The following is a 21,255-nucleotide window of genomic DNA, read 5'->3' as shown; positions in this document are numbered from 1 at the left end:
TTGCAAGGCAGCTGTATCCAGATCCTAGATGTATAGGGGAACTTCAACAGTTTCTATTACCTCCAAAATGTAATTTTTAATGTTTTAGCTCACTGCATAACTAACTGATTTGCTGTTTTTAAATATGTTTTCTTTTCCAGCAATAATTGTAATGGTCACAACATGCCTTGGCTGGAAGGTTCATTCCTTCCATCAACATTGTTGATTTTGATTTGGAAACAGTCATTGTTTTTGCTCAGATTAGATCATGTTATTTTTCAGGGCAGAGGTGAACTATTGACTATAAACTGAACTGGACCAGTCACATAAATACCGTGCCTAGAATAAGTCTGAGGCTGGGAATTCTACAGCGAGTAACTCACCTCCCAACTCCCCAAAGCCCATCCAGCTTCTGCAAGGCAACAGTCAATGAAATACTCTCCACTTGCCTTGATGAGCACAGATTCACCAACACTTATAAAACTGAACAAAAACAACCTGCTTGATTGGTACCCCATCTACTACCTTAAATGTTTACTTCCTCCACCATGAAGGCACAGTTCTAAGAAACTGTCACCAGGCCTAAAACATTAAGTCTGATTTCTCTTCACAGCTGCTGTCAGACCTGCTGAGCTTTTCCAGCAATTTCCAACAGTTGTTGTTTCTGATCTACAGCATCTGCAGTTCTTTCAGTTTTTATGAAGGTACAGTAGGTGCAGTTTCATCTAGAGGATGCAATACAGCAGTCCACCAAGCCTTCCTCCAGTACATCATCTGTACTATGAAGAACAAGGTAATACACAAGAACATAACATAAGAACATAAGAACTAGGAGCCTGCCCCGCCATTTAATAAGATCATGGCTGATCTTTTTGAGACTCAGCTCCACTTACCTGCCCACTCACCATAACCCTTAATTCCTTTACTGTTCAAAAATTTATCTAGCCTTGCCTTAAAAACATTCAGTGAGGTAGCTTCAACCGCTTCACTGGGCAGGGAATTCCACAGATTCACAACACTTTGGGTGAAGAAGTTTCTCCTGACCTCAGTCCTACATCTGCTTCCCTTTATTTTGAGGCGATACCCTCTAGTCCTAGTTTCACCTGCTAGCGGAAACAACCTCCCTGCTTCCACTTTATCTATTCCCTTCATAATCTTATATGTTTCTATAAGATCTCCCCTCATTCTTCTGAATTCCGATGAGTATAATCCCAGTCTACTCAGTCTCTCCTCATAATCCAACCCTCTCAACATGGGCATGCTATCGCCTGGAAGCTCCTCTCCAAGTTACACACCACCCTGATTTGGAACCACGTTGTGAGTCTTTCATTGTCACTGGGTCAAGTCATGAAACTCCCCACAGTTCAGTACTATGGGAATACCTACATCATATGAACTACAGCAGTTCAAGAAGTTGGCTCAATAAAACCATCCTAAAGTGAAGTAAGGAATGGGAACTTTCCGCAAATGAATGAAAATAAAATCTAATTATAGGGATGCTGTGTAAACCTAGGCAACTATGTAATGTTATGTATTAGCACTGAATAACATGCAATAAAATTAGAAGTATTCAATATAATGATTTATCGGCAACAACCTGCATTTGTAAAACAATTTCAGAGGAAAAGATCGCAAGATACTAGAGAAGTGGAGAAATAAAACGAGAGAGGGGATATCTTGCATTTATATAGCACCAGGCATCTCAAACATTCTATAGTCAATGAATTGCTTTTGAAGTATGGTTGCTGTTGTGATGTAGGAAATGTGTTGGCAATTTGCACACAGCAAATTCCTACAGATGGTAGTGATGATGATGACCAGATAATTCATTTCTTGCCATGTTGACTCAGGGATAAATATAGACCAGGACACCAGGGATAACTTCCCTGTTCTTCTTCAAAAACGACGCCATGGGATCTTTTGCATCCACATTCTAGTCAGCAACTTTAACAAGATTTAACATGTCAGCTGAAAGATGGCACCTCCACAGTGCAACATACCATCAGCACATACAAATGCATCAGCATAACGTTTTATGCTCAAGCCCTGAAGTGGGGCTTGGAAAGCAACTTTGTCCAGTGTTACTAATTGAATAATGGCTGATATACTAAATGCAGTTTAAATATACTAAGAATAGTCTACTGTGGGAAAAATAACTCATTCTGGTTTGAATAATACTGGAATGTATGCAAAGTTCTTAAAAGGTTTCTCATAAATAAATAGGCACAAAATAATATTTACAAAAAATTATCTACCCAGACTGTTAACATCAAATTGACAGTCAATCATAGCTGTTTGCTCTGGTTCCTGGTGTATGGGAGGGGTCTTTAAACATTCAAAAGCAACTGGTCCATTATTTGTATTATACTCTGATTTTACATGGAGTAGCTAGTCTCTTAAAATCTTAAACATTATGGAATTGTTGTAACATAGTATCAGTAATAGGCCATTCAGCCTGTCAAGCACGTTCCACCACTCAATGAGATCATGGCTGATCATTGCCCCAACACTTTTGCCTATATCCCTTAATACTTTTGGTTAACAAAAAAATTATCTCCCTCAGTACAAACTTGCCTCAAAAAAAGTGTGTATTTTAAAAGAGGAAACCAGACAAGACAATTAGAAAAACAAAATCTGCCTATTTAAAAAGTTGGCACAGTGGAAATAATCACAATTATTTTGTGTCTCTCCTGTAAAAATTCTTCCAGACTTTTAAAAAAGTCTACTGTAAAATGCTATATTTATTAAAACTAATTTAATGTAAAATAGCATGCCTGCTAACATACCAGGAAACAGCTTTTAATACGAACACTCTGAACAAGTACAGTTACACATTTCTGTCCACGAGTAGAGTTGCACAATTTGCCAGAAATACAATTTTCCATTATGTATTTTAATTGGATTTTTAATGATAGAAATGCAATAATAATAAATACGTTTACAACTGCCTGAATAAATGTACAGTAAGATGAGGAAACACTACTTTAATCCCAGCATTGTGTACCAGCTGAATTTGAATGAATACAACTCCATGCTTTCCCCAACTTTTTTCACTGTGTGTACATATTTTTGCTTCACTTTACATTTGCAGTATTTCTGGGGGACAATGCTTAACACAATAGCCTAGCCACACATTCAATACCGCAGATGATCTGCAAAAATGTGTTAAACCAATTATAGAGATGAAAGAATTGTACAAACCAATAAGAAGCCTAAAAATAAAACATTCTGCTAAAGTCATCAGTAATATGTTCCAGAGGTCTGAAGTACACCATTCATTAAATAAGACTTACATTCACCCAGGGGTGGTCCAACAACTGCTGCGCAGAATATCGCTGCTCTATATCAACCTGCAGCATCATGGTGATAAGCTCCTATAAAATAAAAGGAATAATTATTTGAATGCAGGGGTAGAGTTGAAGGATATTTATTCACTTAGACCAAAAGGGGAAACATTTAGTAAATTATTATTTGCTGTTCATGCATAACAGTAAACTAATTCAAAATCCACATTGTTCTAATTAGATATAATAAATTATAGTTTTTTTTTACTTCTCAGGTGAATGACCGCACTATTTAGTGCTGCTTTGGGCACACTGTGTTAATAGCCAGAACTAATTGCCAATCTTCCTAATTTTTCACTTGTGTACTTGTGTCGGGAAGCATGTTCAATGATCCTTTTATTAATATAACTTCACTTTTTCATAGACATACAATTTAACTAGTGAAAATATCTCAGTCCTTTTCACGAATATTTATCTATTTGGTTTTAAATGGCATAGCATGCAGAAGCTTTTTAAAAATATCATGTAAAGGGCATTACATTTTCTAAACTTCCTCACATAAATTTAACAGTACGTTTATTCTCTACCTGTTAGAGAATCTATTATACTGTTATTCAAAACTTAGGATTACTTTAAGGGTTTCAACCCTCCCAATGCATTCAATTTCGGAGAAATTTTAAGGTTATGCTACTCAGAATTTTTAATTGTCAATATTTCTCCAACAATTCTGGAACATTCACCAGAACAGTCAATCATTCTGTAGATGATTATAGATCATTTCTTAAAATCTAAGCTACTCTACATATGTGTGGCTGGCTTATGCTGCACTGTACTTTTGTTTCAAAATTTGTCCACAGGACACGGCACCCAACATTTCTTTTCCATTCTGAATTGCTCTGGTTAAGGTAACCAAGAGCTGCCTTCTGAGCTGTTTTGTCTATGGGATGTTGGTACACCCACTGACCACGCTCTTAGGATTTTTACCAGCAATACTAAAGGAACAGCAATGTCGGTCTAACCGAGGGTGCGTGGCTTGGTGGGAAACTTGCAACTGGTTGCATGGCTATGCAGCTGCTTCCCTGACCTTTGGGACAATACAGGTCAATGATTTAGAAGGTGATGTTGGAGATGATTTGGTGAGTTATCACAATGAATCTTACAGATGGTACTCCTTATTTCCACAATGCGTCAGTGGTGAAGGAAGTGGGTGTTGTACGTCATGGCTGGGATGCCAATCAAATGGACTGCTTTGTTCTCAATCGTGTTATTGAGCTGCACCCATTCAGCAAGGGAAGACTTTTCCATCACACTCCTGTCTTGTGTGTTAAAGATGTTGGGCTGGCTTTGGGGAGTCAGGAAGTGAGCTACTCATGGCAGAATAACCTGTTCTTCTAGCCACGGTGTTTATATTGCTGGTCAGTTCAATTTCTGGTCAACAGTGATCCCCAGGATATTAATAGTGGGGGAATTAAGCAATGGAAATCAAGTGTCATGGTAAAAATAGATGAAGAATGTTGGATCAGCCATAACCCTGTTTAATAGTGGAGCATACTTGAAAGTTGAAATGGCCTACACCTGCTCCTACTTCTTTTGGTCTTATGATCTTAATTCTATTGAACATCAAGGAAATATGATCACTGCCTAGCACCTGCATGACAAGGGTGTTACTTGTCATTACCAGCCCAAGACTGAATGGTCTTGAGAGCCATGGGCACGGTGAGAACCTTGTGACAGGCAGTCAGTATCACTAAGAGAAGCAGGTGAGGGGAGAACACTGTGACAGGCAGTCAGCATCCACAAAGGAGCAGGTGTGATAACGCCCCTGTGATAGGCAGTCAGTATCACTAAGAGAAGCGGACAAGGTGAGGACCCTGTCACACTTATTTGGGATCTGATTCAAAGGTAGTGGGAATATACTACTGTGTTTTTTGTATTCTGAAAAAACGAAGGCCAACATTCTGTCCAGACTTTGTTACTGTCTTAGATGAGTCATCTGTCTGGCAAAATAATTAGGCCGCCACAAGCACCATATAACCCTAATACCTTAATTTAATAGTTCTAATTTTAAGTTAAATTGATGTAAAAGTCATTAGTAAGTTATTACTTTGTGTGATTTTAAGTTAATTGAAATATTTGTCTGGCTCTCTTGACTACTTCTAATTATGATTTAATATATTTTGCTGAGTCAATGAAAAATTCTTTTATCCTGTTTGCTAGACATGAAATATTATTCCAAATGCACTCATTTCAACTAGCCAAAATTGATATAATTACAAATGGCAGAATATTATACTAATTATAGCTACAGCTATTGTGGTGCAGTTGCATCCTGTCCTTCATTACATACAAACATTTCAGACATCACCATATAAATTGAGTCAGGCCAAAGGGAAGTCCAGAAATTGTATCCAGGTAAATAAGCTTAACTAAATTAATTATTGATTTATGACCCCATCAGTGTCATCCCTCTCATGGGATCAGTAATCATCTATGATAGCATTAAAACAACCAATATTATCCACATACTCTCCAAACTCTCTGCACTCACTTAAATCAATGAATTATACATTGAATTATTCTATAATTATTAAAGTATTGCAGTATTATAGAAAAGTTCTGTGTAAGAAGTAATGTAAAATTCTTCCACAATAATAATCACTTTCAAATGCAGTAATTGGGTAGGGAATATACTTGTCCTTTAAGTTGCTGTAGTGAGAAAGTCCCCTTCAGCAGTTTTCAAAACAAATCATATATTCTAATTTTATATTTTACCAATAACTGCAGTACCATCTATGTTTGCTGAGTGCAAAGGGAAGCTGCATTCATATTGTCAGACTGCAGCATTGTAACAATGAGAAGATCAGTGCTTTCTACAGATGTATTCAAATGCTCCCTGGATTAGAATTGATAGTGACACAAGAACAGCCCAATGAAGATTTGCCAACCGATTGTTCCTTCTGCCCGTATACAGAGACACCTGGCCTCCTGCAGTCGATTTGCTGAGACTGTAACTCAGCTGAGTTATCACTCAGCAGCATTCTGTATTGGTATCCAAATAAAGTGCATCCATGCATTGCCCAGTTTCAAAGTACTCTAATGTAGTGGAAAGGAACGCAATTAGACTGTGTAAGTCAGTGCCTTCAAGGAATGTTAAGAGTAGTATTGTACAAGAGAATATAAAAATGTGGAATGAAGGAATCTCCTCTCAAGTGATCAAACTTTTTCCTCTCATAAACTATACATAATTTGCCAGATTATGGACCACACCCTTAACAATCAATCTTTTAATGCAGTGAAGAATCAAACTTGGGTGAAGTTTACTGTCTAGTTCTACCCAAGCATCTAAGGGTAAAGATACGTTAACAGGAACATTGGGCTGACATTTACAATGAGCTGTCTTCACCCCCATAACTCCAAAGTCCCAACTAAAAGGTTAGTGGCAAGCCCATTCTGATGGTTGCCTTGCAGCAATTTAACTGTGCTCTTGATTGTTGTGAATGCCTACAAACAGCTCCATTACTTTGAGGTAGAGTGTTCCTTGCACTGCACATCATCATTAATCTACTAACAATTACCATCAATCAGGAACATTCCTATGGCTCACCACACCCTCATACACCTTGCACTGCTGCAAGCCTCACACCCACATCACAGTTTGTGCACACTGCCTAGTATTGAACCATGGCAGCCACATCAAAACAAAATGTACAAAGCCATTGACACACTTCCCTCTCTCTGACAGTACAGAGTGATATGCAATCAGAAGTAGTAGCAGCTAACCAGAGAGGGAGAGATATGCCTTTTGTCCTAAGCCCTATGCTGGCTATGATTGGGATGCTGATTACCGAGGCTATGACCATGGGAGGGGATGAATTTACTGACAGTGTCATCGTGCCTAATTTTCCTCCTTGTATCACATACATTTCTCATTTTACAAGCAGCTTGTGGTTGAAAGAATGTATCTCCTACTCTTGCCCCTCTTCATAATACAATCTTACTGTTTTTGCATTTTTCCTTTCAGAGATTCAAGAATGCAGCCTAGACGGCAATGGATAAACAACAAGAAGACAATGATGGTGAAGTCACACTATGGGTGGACTCCTCCGCATCCATGAATGATGTGGATCATCGAAAGAAACTTGGGAAAATCAAGTAAAAAGTCCAGTGGGAGCTTCTTCATGTCAAGAGCAAATAGTTAGGGGTGGCACAGTGGCTCCCTCAGTCCAACAATGTGCAGGTTAGGTGCATTGACCATGCTAAATTATCCATACTGTCTAGGGATGTGTAGGTTAGACAGATTGGTCATGGGAAAAGCAGCATTACAAGGATGGGGTAGGGGGGCAGGTCTGCATGGAATGCTTTTCAGAGGGTCGTGTGGACTTGATTGTGGGAGGAAACCCACATAGACACGGGGATAATGTGTAAACTCCACACAGACAGTTGCCGAAGGGTGGAATAGAACCCAGGTCCCTGGCTTTGTGAGGCAGCAATGCTAACCACTGAGCCACCAGTGACAGATGATCTCTTTAAAGTCCAATAGTGGGGGTCCTTCTAGCATTGGGTTTGAAATTTTTGGAGTCAAATAGTCATGCTATGCATACTTCCAACAGCCATTCACTAATTCCATCGTCAATATAACATCTAATATAACTTTCCTGAAAAGTGTGGTTAGGCAAAGAATTGTTTTTGCCCCATATGGGACTCCATAAATCTATGTTTCAAACAACAGGCACTACCATCTCAATAAGGCATCATTAAACATTTAGGGTGCATGCAAGTTCTTCACGTTAACGGATTTCTGGCTAATATTGGCAGATACTCACTTTTGCAGAGTCAGAAATATTATCCCAATATGGTGATGGAAATTCCTGATGACCCATCAGTATCTGGTCAAACAGAACGTCCTGATCATTGCTGTGCCTGTAAACAAGAAAGTCTTTCATTTTAATTACTGACACTTTTTCATAATCTTTGTGAAAAAAATTAAGCAAATTATGTGATAAAATAGATAGAAGGATGCTTGTAACCAATATGGAATACCTGTTTGTATACTTGTGAGTGAGAAATCTGCTTAGTTTCCCAGCTGGAAAACCAGGGTGACCTGTCTGCTCAATTGGGAGTGTGAAGAGGACTCTAAATGCCCCAATTTGGGGGCAATTAGATGGATGAATAGGAGGCTAGAGGAACTCCTTTGAATCCAAATCCTTTGCCTCTGGCCATACTGACGCGCTCCCCACCCCCCCATAGGCCTGCAACTGGCTTAGAAACTTGCCCTGCCTTACCTATAGGCTCTTAATCTGATTGGAATACGATCAGGTGGGTCATCTCAACAGTGGAGATGACATGTTAGTCTCCATCTAACAAACCCGCCCTCACAATTGGTTGAGAAAAGGGCAAAATAATGTCTATCTGTCTGAATACTTTTACAATCATATCAGTTGCCACGGTAACATTGTAAGTGTAGCATTTCTGAATTATGAGTATAAAAAGTTGCAAGATTTGTAATAACGGTTCTCATGTCTAAAAAAAAGTTTTCGAAGCAAAGGAAAATAGACACCATGTAAAAGGGAAAAGTGCTCAGAAGGAAGGAAAAGGTAGATAGCCAAAAACATAGCTGAACTAAAAGCTTTTCGAGGACTTTTGAGAGAAAGAGAGAGCATTTTGAGGATTGTGTATAGAGAGGGCTTTCAAACGGGCAGAAGCATGTGGTTATAACAGTGGTTACAGACAGCAGAGTGAAATGAAGGTAAATTTGTGTCTGAATGTGGACGGTGTGCCAGGAGATATGAGTCTCCTGTAGAGATGACCAAATAGAATGTGTCGAGATCAGTTCAGACTTGAAGATGTTGGCAAAAATCTTGAAAGCAATTTGTTTGTTCATGAAGGGATTAGTGGAGTTTGGGAAAAATATAGGTGAGTCCTACAAGTTATGTTGTTGATAAGAGCATGGCTAAGATAATCTAAAGTTTGTAGTGGGCAGAGATGGATAAAACTCGAAGAGACTGTTAGAGAAAGCAAGGTGCGATGTGACTTGGAGATAATAGGACTGCAGGTGCTGGAAGCCAGAGTCTATAGGTATGAGGCTGGAAAAGCACAGCAGGTCAGACAGCATCCAAGAAGCAGGTAATTCAATGTTTCGGGCCAAAATTCTTCATCAGGACGAAGGGTTTCGGCCTGAAATGTTGACTTAGCTGCTCCTCGGATGCTGTCTGACCTGCTGTGCTTTTCCAGCTTCACACCTATAGATCCAGGAGCAATGTGATTTGGCAACAATGCAAGAGAAGTAATGTTCCATTTATTCTGTCTTTAGTAGCCTGTTATAAAAGCAAGAAAACATAGATGAAGACAACCCATTTCAAGGAATCTAGTTTGGATACACGAAAGGAAAGGTTCATGAAATCGTTGGAATAGTATACTATTGGAGGGCATTGAAAGCAAGTTTATGAGTTATACAAGGATATTAACAATCTATTTAAATATTTCCAACTATATTTTGGATGGATTCTGAGTCAGTTGATCTGATGAGGAATTGCAATGTCAGTGCTTTAAGAATGCAACAAAAAGAAAGTGAATCTGTATTTGAAGATTTAACTTTGAAAATGACTTTTATCTCTATTCATAACAGCTCTAGCTCTTTGGTGCAGTCATGAAACAGAACACAAAGGTATTTGGGCAGTCACTCTTCTTCAGTCAATCACTTCCTTGATTCATAGCATATTTTGCTGCCAGGATTTCATTGTGATTTTTTTCTACGAGAGAAAGAAGAGCCTTTAACAACCGTTTGGTTCTGAACCACTTTCTTAAAAACAGCTAAGTAAAATTTTTAAGATTAATGTTAATAATTTTTAAATATAAGATTCAAAATTGCATAAAAGGTATTGTATTTGGAAGGAATTAGATTGATCTAAATGCCACTGCTGTCTCAGTGCATTATTGCACATGATGGAATAATCAAAGAAAGCATGAAAGCTCTTGGGTTTGATCCCTGATTTGTGATGAGTTAGCTGATCTCAGCTGGGGTGTTAGTAGGTTCTACTATTGAACTCAATGATCCCATGCTTAAGAGGATGAATTACGCAGAGGGATTTTCAATGACCTGGAAACTGTGCAATTCAGGCTTGATTGGGCTGAAATGTAATTTAAAGGGCACCCACTGTCTAGATTCACATAAAGTTAGCTGGTTATCATGCAACACTCTGTTACAGTTTGAACCTTTAAAAAGAGGAGAAAATACTATATGATCATGTTGTACAATTGATAGACATTCAAAAGTGATGCTTTTAGGAATAAAAAGGAATCTGGTAACAACTAGTATGAAAAATGAAAAGTAGATTTCTACATGCTTTTTATTGTTGTTTTGCAGGCAAGCACAGCAGTCAAATTGCACAGTACTCAGTCTCTTAAACAGCAGTAAGACAAAATGGCCTGTTGATTTGTTGCTGGGACTATTAGTTGAGCAATATATGTTGGTCAGAATTTTGTGTCGCAGTTTAGTATCGCATCTGAAAACAGGACTTCTGATCTTCTTGGTCCAGCACTGGAGTATTAGCCCTGATTTTGTGCTTATGTGTAAGCCAAAGCACACCAAAGTATGCTGATTGTCAGAAAGAAGCAAAGTTAATACCATTACCAGTTCCTAATTGATAATAGTTTATTTCTTGTCATTCCATTTTAATATCATGCAATTAAATAAAATTTCCAGAAAACAGTCACATTGAAATTAAAACATTAATGCTATTTCTCTATCCATAAATACTATAAGAACCGCTTGTCTTTCTTTATCGCTCACTGTTTTTATTTAATATTTAAAGTTTGATATTAAAAATCCATTGGAAAAACTATAATAACTGTGTCTCAATCTTTTAATGATCACTGATATCTTTATAAGTATGTTTAATAATGAAAATACACCTCCAGGATCTGTAATTAGAATTACAAAATACTTTGACATACAGCTTAACTGATCTTTGGCAATTAAGATGTTGACTGAAACCTATACATTACCATTATAAAAAAAAGTAAACAATTTGTTTGTCATTTATATAAATGATTTGGATGAGAATTTAGGAGGCATAGTTAGTAAATTTGCAGTTGACACAAAAATTGGTGGTATAGTGGACAGTGAAGAAGGTTATCTAAGATTACAAAGAGATCTTGATCAATTGGGTCAATGGGCTGAGGCGTGGCAGATGGGGTTTAATTTTGATAAATGTGGGGTATTGCATTTAGTAAAACAAACAAGGGCAGACCTGAGTACAGTTGTAGAACAGAGAGACCTAGGCCCTAGGAGTTCAGGTATAGAATTCTTTGACATTTGCATCACATATTGACAGGGTAGTTAAGAAGGCATTCAGTATGCTTGCCTTCATTGCTCAGACCTTTAAATGTAGGAGTTGGGATGACTTGTTGAGGTTGTACAGGATGCTGGTGAGGCCTCTTCTGTAGTACTGTATATAGTTCTGATTGCTCTCCTACAGGAAGGATGTTATTAAATTGGAGAGGGTTCAGAAAAGATTTATGAGGATGTTGCTGTGAATTGAGGGTTTGAGTTATAAAGATAGGCTGGGATATTTTTCACTGTGGCGTAGGACGTTAAGGAGTGACCTTATAGAGGTTTATAAAATCGTAAGGGGCATAGATAAAGTGAATAGCAAGGGTCTTTTCCCAAGGTAGGGGAGATCAAAACTAGGGGGCATATTTTTAAGGTGAGAGAGGAAAGATTTAAAAGGACATGGGGCAGCTTTTTTACATAGAGAGTAGTTCGTATGTGGAATGAACTGCCAGGGGAAGTGGTGGGTGCAGATACAGTTACAACATTGAAAAAACAAGAAAAAACATGATTAGCATGGACTAGTTGGACAGAAGGGTCTGTTTCCTTGCTGTATGACTCGATGAGTCTATGACTCTGATTACATTGTATTTAAGGCAGTATTCTTCAGTCCTGGTGTAACAGGAAAACAAAGTAGGAATGAAAAGATAGAATTGTAGAATGAAATAGCAGAGGAGACCATTCAGTTCACAGTGTCTGCTCTAGAAAATAGTTCAGTTTAATACATGATTTAATGTATGATTTAACCCAAGTGGACCGGGAGCAGCCACTTGCAGATAAAACTGTGTCAGAGCAGTGCTAGGCAATCAGGGAGGAAATAACAAGAGCACAGGGCAGATCTGTTCCTGCGAATAGAATGAGTGGGACCACAAGATAAAGGGCTATTTGGCAAGTACGTTCAGCCATTCAATTAAATCATGGTCGATCTGATAATACTCAAATCCACTTTCTTGCCTTGTCCTGTGACCCTTGATTCTCTTACTTATTTAAAATCTGTCTATCTCAGCTTTGAATATATCTAATGACCAGGCCTCAATAGCCCTCTGCAGTGACAGAATTCAATCTGAATTCTACAGATTGACAACTTTCAGAGAAAACAATTATGCCCATCTTTGTCCTAACAGGGTGACCCCTTACTGTAAGATTATGTCCTCTAGTCCTAGACTCTTCCACAAGGGGAAATAATCTTACTGCATCCACCCCAAGAATCTTGAATGTTTCTGTAAGATTTCCTGTCTTCTAAACTCCAATGAACACAAGCCCAACCTGTTCAACTTCTCCTCATAAGATGGTCCCTGCATAATTGGAATTAATCAACTGAATTTTCTCTGGATTGCCTCCAATGCCAATATATCTTTCCTTAGATAAGGGGACTAAAACTGTTCATAGTATTCTAGCTGTGGTCTGACTTGTGTCTTCTATCGTTTTAGCAAGACTTACTTACATTTTTGCTGTACTCCCTTTGAAATAAAGGCAAATAGTGCATTTGCCTTCCCTATTACTTGCTGAACTTTTTGTGATTCATACATGAGGACCACCCCGATGTCAAATCCTTCAGTGCTGAAACTTTCCTCTATTCTTGCTGCCAAAATGCATAACCTCACATTTCCCCACATTATATTCCATCTGCCAAGTTTTTGTCCACGCACTTAATCTGTTCATGTCCCTCTGCAGACTGTGTGTGTCATCCTCACCACTTGCCATCCCACCAATCATCTGCAAACTTAGCTTTAGTAAATTTACTTCCTTCATCCAAGTCATTAATATATATTGTAAATAATTGTGGCCTCAGCACTGATCCCTGTGGTACACCACTAGTTAAAGATTCTTATCCTGAAAATACCTGCTTTATGCCAATTCTGTCTTCTATTAGTTAGTCAACACACCATACAAGCTAATATACTACCAAGATTGGAGAATCCTGATGTCAAGGGGCCTAAAGTTTAGAATTAAAACAAATAGCTTATGGCAGATACTGAGGGTTCAATACTACAGAACCCCTAGATAAGTATAAAAAGTGAAGGGGGGAATTTAAAAAAGGAAATTAGGCAAGCTAAGACTATGCATGAGAAAGCAGTGGTATATAGAGTAAAGGGAACACTGAGTTTTATTTTAAATATATAGAAAACAAGAGAAAAATTAGGGAAGGATTAGAGCCTACTAGAGACTATAGAGGTAACACGTGTGTGTGGACCCAGAAGGAATGGCACAGTCCTCAATGAATACTCCGTATTTGTTTTTTCACAACGAAAAAGGATGATGCAGAAGGTGGAGGGCTGTGAGGTATCAGAAGAAACTAACATAGAGAGAAAGGCATAATGGGTTTAGCTGCTTGAAAAGTGGATAAACCCACAGGATCAGATGAGATGCAGGTCATGGTTCTTTAGGGAGGCAAGGGAAAAGATATCAAGGGCCTGCCAATAGTTTACAGATCTGTTCTGGCCAAAGAGGAGGTGCCAGAAGGACTACCAACTTTGTTACATTATTAAAAAGGAGAAAGGAATAAACCCGAAAATTATAGGACATCCAGTCTAACCTCAGTTTTGGGGAGGTTGTTAGAAAGAATTCTGAAGGACAGAATATATTTGTTCTTGAAAAGACATGGATTAATCCAGGATAAGTCATCTTGGAATTGTTAAGAAAAAGTCATGTTTGAAAAATTTGGTCAAGATTTTAGAGGAGGCAACCAGGAGTGTTGATGAGATTAATGCATTTGATATGGTCTACACAGACTTTTTCAAGGCTTTTGATAAGGACCCTTATAGCAGCCTCATCTAGAAAGTAAGAGTCCATCGGATCCATGGCATAGTGGCATGTTGGATTCAAAATTGACTGAGAGATAGGACATGGAGAGCAATGATAAAGGGATGTTTCTGTTTTTGAAAGTTTGTTTTCAGCGGGATACCACAGGATTCGGTGATGCAGCCTTTGCTGTTTGTGGTGTATGTCAATAATTTGGATTTAAATGTAAAGGGTACAATCAAGAAGTTTGCAGATGGCCTGAAAATTGTTAGGGTGGTAAATAATGAGAAGAATAGCTGTAAACTGCAAGAGGATATTAATAGATTGGTCAGATGTAATCAGCAATGCCAAATATAATTCAATCTAGTAAAAATTGATATAATGCACTTAGGGATAGCAAACAAGGCAAGGAATTATGCTATGGTAGGACTGAGGAAAGTAATGATCACAGGGATCTTGGTATGCATATCCACAGATCCCTGAAGATAGCATGGGATGTAGATAAGATAGTTAAGGAGGCATATGGAGTACTTGCCTTTTTTTTAGTAAAGGCATAGAATAGAAGAGCAGGTACATTATTCTGTCACTGTTCAAAACGCTGGTTAGGCCACAACTGGAGTCCTGTATTTAGTTCTGGCCACCATCTTACAGGAAAGATATAATTGCACTGGAGAGGGTACAGAGGTGATTTACGAGGATGCTGCCTGGGCTGGAGAGTCTGAGTGATGAGGAAGGATTGGACAGGCTAGGGATGTTTTCCTTGGAGCACCAACGGTTGACAGGGCAACAGGGGTGGAAGATTATAAGGGTAATGGATAGGAAGGCACTTTTTCTAATAGTAGAGGGGTCAGTAACCAGGGAATATAGATTTAGGGGAAGAGGCTGAAGGTTAAGAGGAGAGTTTAGAAATTTTTTTCACTCAGTGGATGGTGGGAGTCTGGAACTTGCTGCTTGAAAGGATGTTTGAATCAGAAACATTTAAACCATTAAAACATGTTTCCATAGCTTCCATAGCTATGGACTAATGGAAAATGGGATTAGCATACTGAGATCTTTGTTGACTGGTATGAATATGATGGGCTGAAAGGTCTCCTTTTATGCCGAATACATCCATCAGTCAATGAATATGCTGCTGATTGTAACTATTTGAAATATTTAATTTGCCCAATATGGACCACATTAACTAGTAAAAGTAATTCGTTTTATAGGACTACTTAGATATCATACTAAGAAAAGTGAACATTTCCATGGAATGTACATGTAGGGTGGCATAGAAAAAGTCCTGTTCATTGATTTTTTTTTTAATCTTCTTTTCTATGTAGTACCCGCTGAGCCTGAGACAGAAAGGGGGAGATCTGTTCACCAAGTCAATTTGAGATCAGTCAATGCAATGTACCAATGTAATGGTCCTGGTGATTCTCTTGTTGACTTGTTTGTCCTTTCCTACAAAGAAGTATTTCATTTCTGTTTTCTCTATGGATGCTGCCAGCATGTTTCCAGTATCTTCTCATTTTGCTTTGTTTCTGTTTTGTATTTGCCTACAGTGACCTCGGTGAGATTAGAACCCAATTACTGGATTAATCCTTAGGTACAGAATATCTTTGAATAACATTTAGTATGCTATCGTAAATCAATAAACTGCACAGCAAAATAGCTTGCAAACAGTCTGTGATGGCTACGCACTAATGAACACACTGATAGGTATCTGAAGCCTAGCATCTTAAATATTATGAGTAAGCCAAACTTCAGACTTAGCCATGCAGAAAGGTCTACTTGTCTTAAATTCTATTTGTATTAGAAAATTTAAGACACTGCTGAATTCAGTTAACCAATTCACTGAGGCATACAGACTAGAGAGCTTTGGTATTGCACTCTGATGGAATACAGGGTTTTATGATTAGGTGGTTGCCATTGCTAAGACTGTAATAGAAGGTGTTATAGATACTTGATGGTAATTGATTATCTCTTTCAGCTCATCATTTATAATACTATTTATCTCATCATCAGCCAATCCCAGTTGACCTTTACTCATATGAACTTTGGTTGAACCTGTGAATAATTATTCGAAGATGATGAATAATCACCCAGCGTTAAGTGATTATTCATAGCTGTTCCAGAAAGAATTTGGGGAGCTATCAGGCCAAGTGAGAGAGATAAATTCATACTTGACTGGGATAATAAGACATTGACAGTATATTCACAAATACTTACCAATTTGATATATTCACAGCCTTTTGAAAACTTGAATTATTTGAATGTAATGTTATTTTTGAGATAGAATTTTCAATTAACTTAATATACATAAGCACTTGCATGGGTGAAAGCAGCTAATAATATATAAGGCTAGAAACTACAGTTGGATTATTAATAAACCAATTTTTAAAACATCTGTAAGACAATTTATCTCCTTTCTATTTTAATAGACATTTCACTGTCTACTTTAATTCCCAGCCCTGAACTTTCACTTTCCTCTAATTTCTCTCCTATCTTTCCTTATGGTCTTTCCAAGTACATCTTGTCATGTAACCATTTCCTGCTTTTTTCCCATAAAACTGTCGATTACCCAACTTCTCTCTGGCCCCATACCAGCTGGTACTGTCAGTCCCAAACCTACTGTCAAAATCTACTTAAGAAAATCCACCATGGGCAAATCTGTCCAACAACAATTACTTGCATTTCTAAAATGTGTTTGAGACTGTAAAATGCCCCATCATACCTCGCAGGAGCACTCTAGCACAGTATTTGTTTAATAGGAGACCAAAAGCTTGATCGAAGAGATAGATTTCAGGCAGTGACAGTGAACGTTTTGCCTATGCTACAACACTGAAATGGCTCAGATAAGTCATAAACGATAGCTTTTGAGATGTGATCAATTTGCACTATCGTCTTTTGTTCCTTTTGACCCATCCACAGCTAGTGACAGAGATCACCACAGCATTTGTCTCTACCAGGTCTTTTCTGCTGCCCAGCTCCATTAGGCTGCCTCGTTCTGCCCTTAACCATTCAATTGCTGCCAGAGAATCGCCTATAGTGTGTTCTCTTCTTGTCCCCATACCTTCACCTCTGGATGACTTACATTTGGCTTCCTCCAATTTCTCAGCTACGTTTTAACTCCCGATCACACTATATGAAGGAGCAGGCAGATTCTATAGCACATTGCTTCTCTTGGTCTCTGTGCTTCCTTAGCATTGTAAAACCGTTCATTTGATATCTAGTCCTGGAAATGCCACTATTTCTTCAATTAAATACGGTGAAGTCTGAAGCAATTATCTTTGACCTTCTGTCACAATCTCTCACCATAAATTCCAACCATTTCTTTGCTTGATCTGGACTGTTTGTTGGCTTAGCCTCACTCTTATGCATATAAAGAATCTATATCTTTTAACCTCACCGTCACAAAGACCGTACACATCCATCTTGGTAATATTGCTCCTCCTCATGTTTACCTCAGCTTAACTGCTATTGAAATCCTTAGTTCTGCTCATCAACTTCCAACTTTGACTATTTAAATGCTACCCTGGTTAGCCTCCCAGCTTCCACACTCTTAGATGAGCTGATCAAATGCTTTGTGTTGCATATCCTAATTCACAGCAGGTCTGTGTTCACAGACTTAAACTGGCTCCCAAATCCAGCAACATTTCAATTTTGAAACTTCTCACTGTCACATTCAAATGCCTCCATGGCTTTGATCCTCTCAATATTAACATTTTCCAGTCCTACAATCCTCTAAGAAATCTGTGTTTCTCCAACCATGGAGTCCATCTACACATTTCCATTTCCTTCATTCCACCTTTGGTGGCTATGCTTTCAGCCATCTAGGCACCAAACTATTATATTTCCCCCCTCAACCTCTGTCTCTCCTCTTTTATCTCCTTTAAGACCTTCTTCAAAACTTGTCCAGTGGACCAAGCTATTAGTCACCAGTCCTAATATATCCTCACTTGGCTCAGCACCAACTTTGGTTTAGGTGCACTGGTGAGGCACTTTAGAATGCAAAACCTACTTCAAAGGCACTATATAAAAGCAAGATTTTGTCATTAACTCATTAAAATAAACAGGTTAATGCCTTAGCCAATGGAATGCCATTAAGCATTCATCTGCTAATACTGACAAAAAAAAAGGGAAATGCCCAAACCGGAAAGAATGTGCACCGTACATACCCACGAAATGGAGGAAAACCACAAAGTAGAATGTAAGTAATCACACCAGCAGCCCAGATGTCCACCTTCAGACCATAGCTTTGAAGAAAAATCCATATTAGACACATTAGAAATGTATGTGTAAAGTGTAAGCAAGCCCTGAACTCAATTTGCGTAATATGAATTACTATAAGATTCATGCATATTTATCACAGGGAAAATGCTACATTATAATTAGGAGAAACCATGCAGTATCCTAATGGTTAATGATGCCTTTGTCTCTCAATTAGGGAGCTATCACTCTAAGATAATGCTAAAGCTGTTTTGATGTCTTGGTTGGTGTTTTATTAGCCTCCAGTCAGGTAAATAGCTAGAACTATAAATAAAAGTGATATAATCCATCTCTTCAAAGAAGAATTACTGATTTGTGACTTAAAAATCATCATAATAATAAAGCAGCAAGCAGCAAAGCAATACGTTAAAGGTGCTCTCACTTCACTTCTGTGATATGAATGAACAGAAGTCAACAGATGTTTCACAAGCTATAGATGAAAAGAGCTCTGCTATGTTATCTCAAAACACAAATCTCTACTTAAATTGGCAATAAGGTTGCCACAAGAAGTGCTTGTATGTACAATAGAAATGGCTCACCATTGCAAAAGGGAATACTTTTTTGAGGTTTGATAAGGATGTTTTCAAGCTATAGCAGAGAGGCTGTTAACTTAAGTAAACTCTGACCTGAGACCTGCCACCTGGTTTTAAATAAAGAATATTCTATTTCACACACTATATTTGTTAAGCATAGAAAATTTGCCAGAAGCTTTTAAGAACATGTGCAATAACTTGAGTTGTTAGTAGGGTTGCAACAAGCACGTTTAAGTTACAAATAAATATCCCCACATATGAATTAGGTCAGCAACTGCTGATTAATATTCTAGAACAAAATTTAAAACATATTTCTGCCACCTATCTATCAAGAAAAATGTCTTCTTTTAACTAAGAGAATATCTGTTCATGCACTGTACTTTGGCATCTATTCCATCACACAGATTACAGGCCCTGTATACACATCAAAGAACTGCCACTGACACTGATACGAGTGAAATGTCCTCTATGTGCACTGTAAATTTGAAATAGAATTTTTCTGATGGCCTTAGTAGGTAAAGACAAAACCTGACATAGCATCAAAATGCTTTTACATTGTATGAGGACATCAATTAAGCAGATGGGGTTACCAATTTGTGGGTCTCCCACAGTCAACTGCAAGCTAAATGTAAATAGGCTGGGACTCACTAAGGCCACCTGACAGGAGGGCCCATTTATTAGTAGGCCTTTTGTGCTTTTGTAGTGAGTCAGCGACTTTACTTGGCTGCAGCCAGTATGTGAAGTCTGTTCAGGAACCTGGTAGCCCTGATACATTATAAGGAAACCTTGTATTAAAGCACAAGATCTAGTCTCAGTTCTTAAATCTGTACTGAGTGAGTCCATCCCATGGGAGCAACCAGAATTGACACCACCACATCTGGGCTTACGGTAGACAAAAAATCCAGGCTTGCCTGTGATGTTCTGCATGATTGCATGGCCTATCACTTATCCTTATTTAGGTTTATAGATAAAATATACATGAAATACGTAATTGAGATACCAGAGGACAGCCAGAAGAAGTGACTTCAGGAAAAAAACAAGAAAAAAACTTTGAATTCGCAAAAGAAGATCGAAATAATAATAACGAAAAAAGGGATTTGCAACACATATTAACATGGTGAGTATATCCAGTAATACGATACCCAGTTTCAGCAATTATTTCTGGAGCTACGTATGTAGGTGTTCCACAGACAGTGTATAAGGGCCCATCTACTACTGTGGCAAGGCCAAAGTCCCCTAGTTTCAGAGATTTGCTTCCATCCTGATGTTCATAAACCTGTTGTGAAGAAATGTAAAAAAAATTAGTAAATGTAACTGCTTATTGCCAAAGTAATGGCTCTCCAGTGCACATCAGTTGATAAGCACTATATTAATGGGAACATTAATTCAATGTATTGTTTAACTTGGTATGGATTCATTGTCTTTGTATTCAAGAATTTGGGTCGATAGACCAATCTGGTAATGGTAACAGTTGCCTGTAACTATGATATTTCCATGCAGAGTCTGTTGCTAGTACAAATTTACAAGGTTAAAACATGATCTAACTTCCCTAGATTTTGGATGTCAGTCCTTAACAAAATCCTACAGGAGGGGAGGTAGCTGGTGATTTAAATGGCCAGCTGCCCTCTGTAAATCACAAGTGCATGATCCAGGCTGATTCCATTCTGCCTCTTCGAAAGGGGAAGTACAATTAAATGCATTCAATGCATGCATGTAGCTAGGAGTTTCACAATTTTCCTTAATGTCTTTAGATATTTGCTTTGAGAGTTACTGCTCGGTCTTTTATTAATGTATTATTCTAAGCACAATATAATATTAGAGCTTACTCCTCTGTTCTCTGGTTCACAAGAACAACCTAATAATAACATTTAAAATGCACACTAATCAAAATTTGGTATTAAAAAAAATTGTCCAACTGTGAAACAGTAGATCCATTTTCAAGTATCATTAAATCACACTCTACTTCTAGCAACTATCTAGCTTAATTGTTCCCTGGTGTTAGAAGAAATAATAAGCATTTGTTATCCTTAACAACTAATTTGAGACATCATTACCCAATAATTAGTCACTGTTCAAAATACCACCTTGCTTTATTTCTTTCGGCCTTAAAGGAATCATCAGTTCCAAGGTTGCACAT

The 21,255-nt window shown here is 38.1% G+C and overlaps 1 protein-coding gene across 2 annotated transcripts in view; it reads right to left on the bottom strand.

Moving 5' to 3' along the window:
* Positions 1 to 21,255, bottom strand: part of dclk1a (doublecortin-like kinase 1a) — a 318,233-nt gene that overhangs the window by 38,393 nt on the left and 258,585 nt on the right. For both annotated transcript variants that reach the window (XM_048597930.1, XM_048597931.1), the window contains 4 exons: positions 20,261 to 20,394; positions 18,495 to 18,572; positions 8,087 to 8,183; positions 3,273 to 3,353 (listed from right to left, as the gene is read on the bottom strand). In XM_048597930.1, the coding sequence (XP_048453887.1) occupies positions 3,273 to 3,353; positions 8,087 to 8,183; positions 18,495 to 18,572; positions 20,261 to 20,394 (390 nt within the window). The remainder of the gene's footprint in view (positions 1 to 3,272; positions 3,354 to 8,086; positions 8,184 to 18,494; positions 18,573 to 20,260; positions 20,395 to 21,255) is intronic.

Source organism: Rhincodon typus, chromosome 6, assembly GCF_021869965.1.
Source record: "Rhincodon typus isolate 14 chromosome 6, sRhiTyp1.1, whole genome shotgun sequence".
Lineage (NCBI taxonomy): Eukaryota > Metazoa > Chordata > Chondrichthyes > Orectolobiformes > Rhincodontidae > Rhincodon > Rhincodon typus.
Note: the sequence above shows the minus strand (reverse complement) of the source record. Positions and strands in the feature narration are given on the sequence as shown.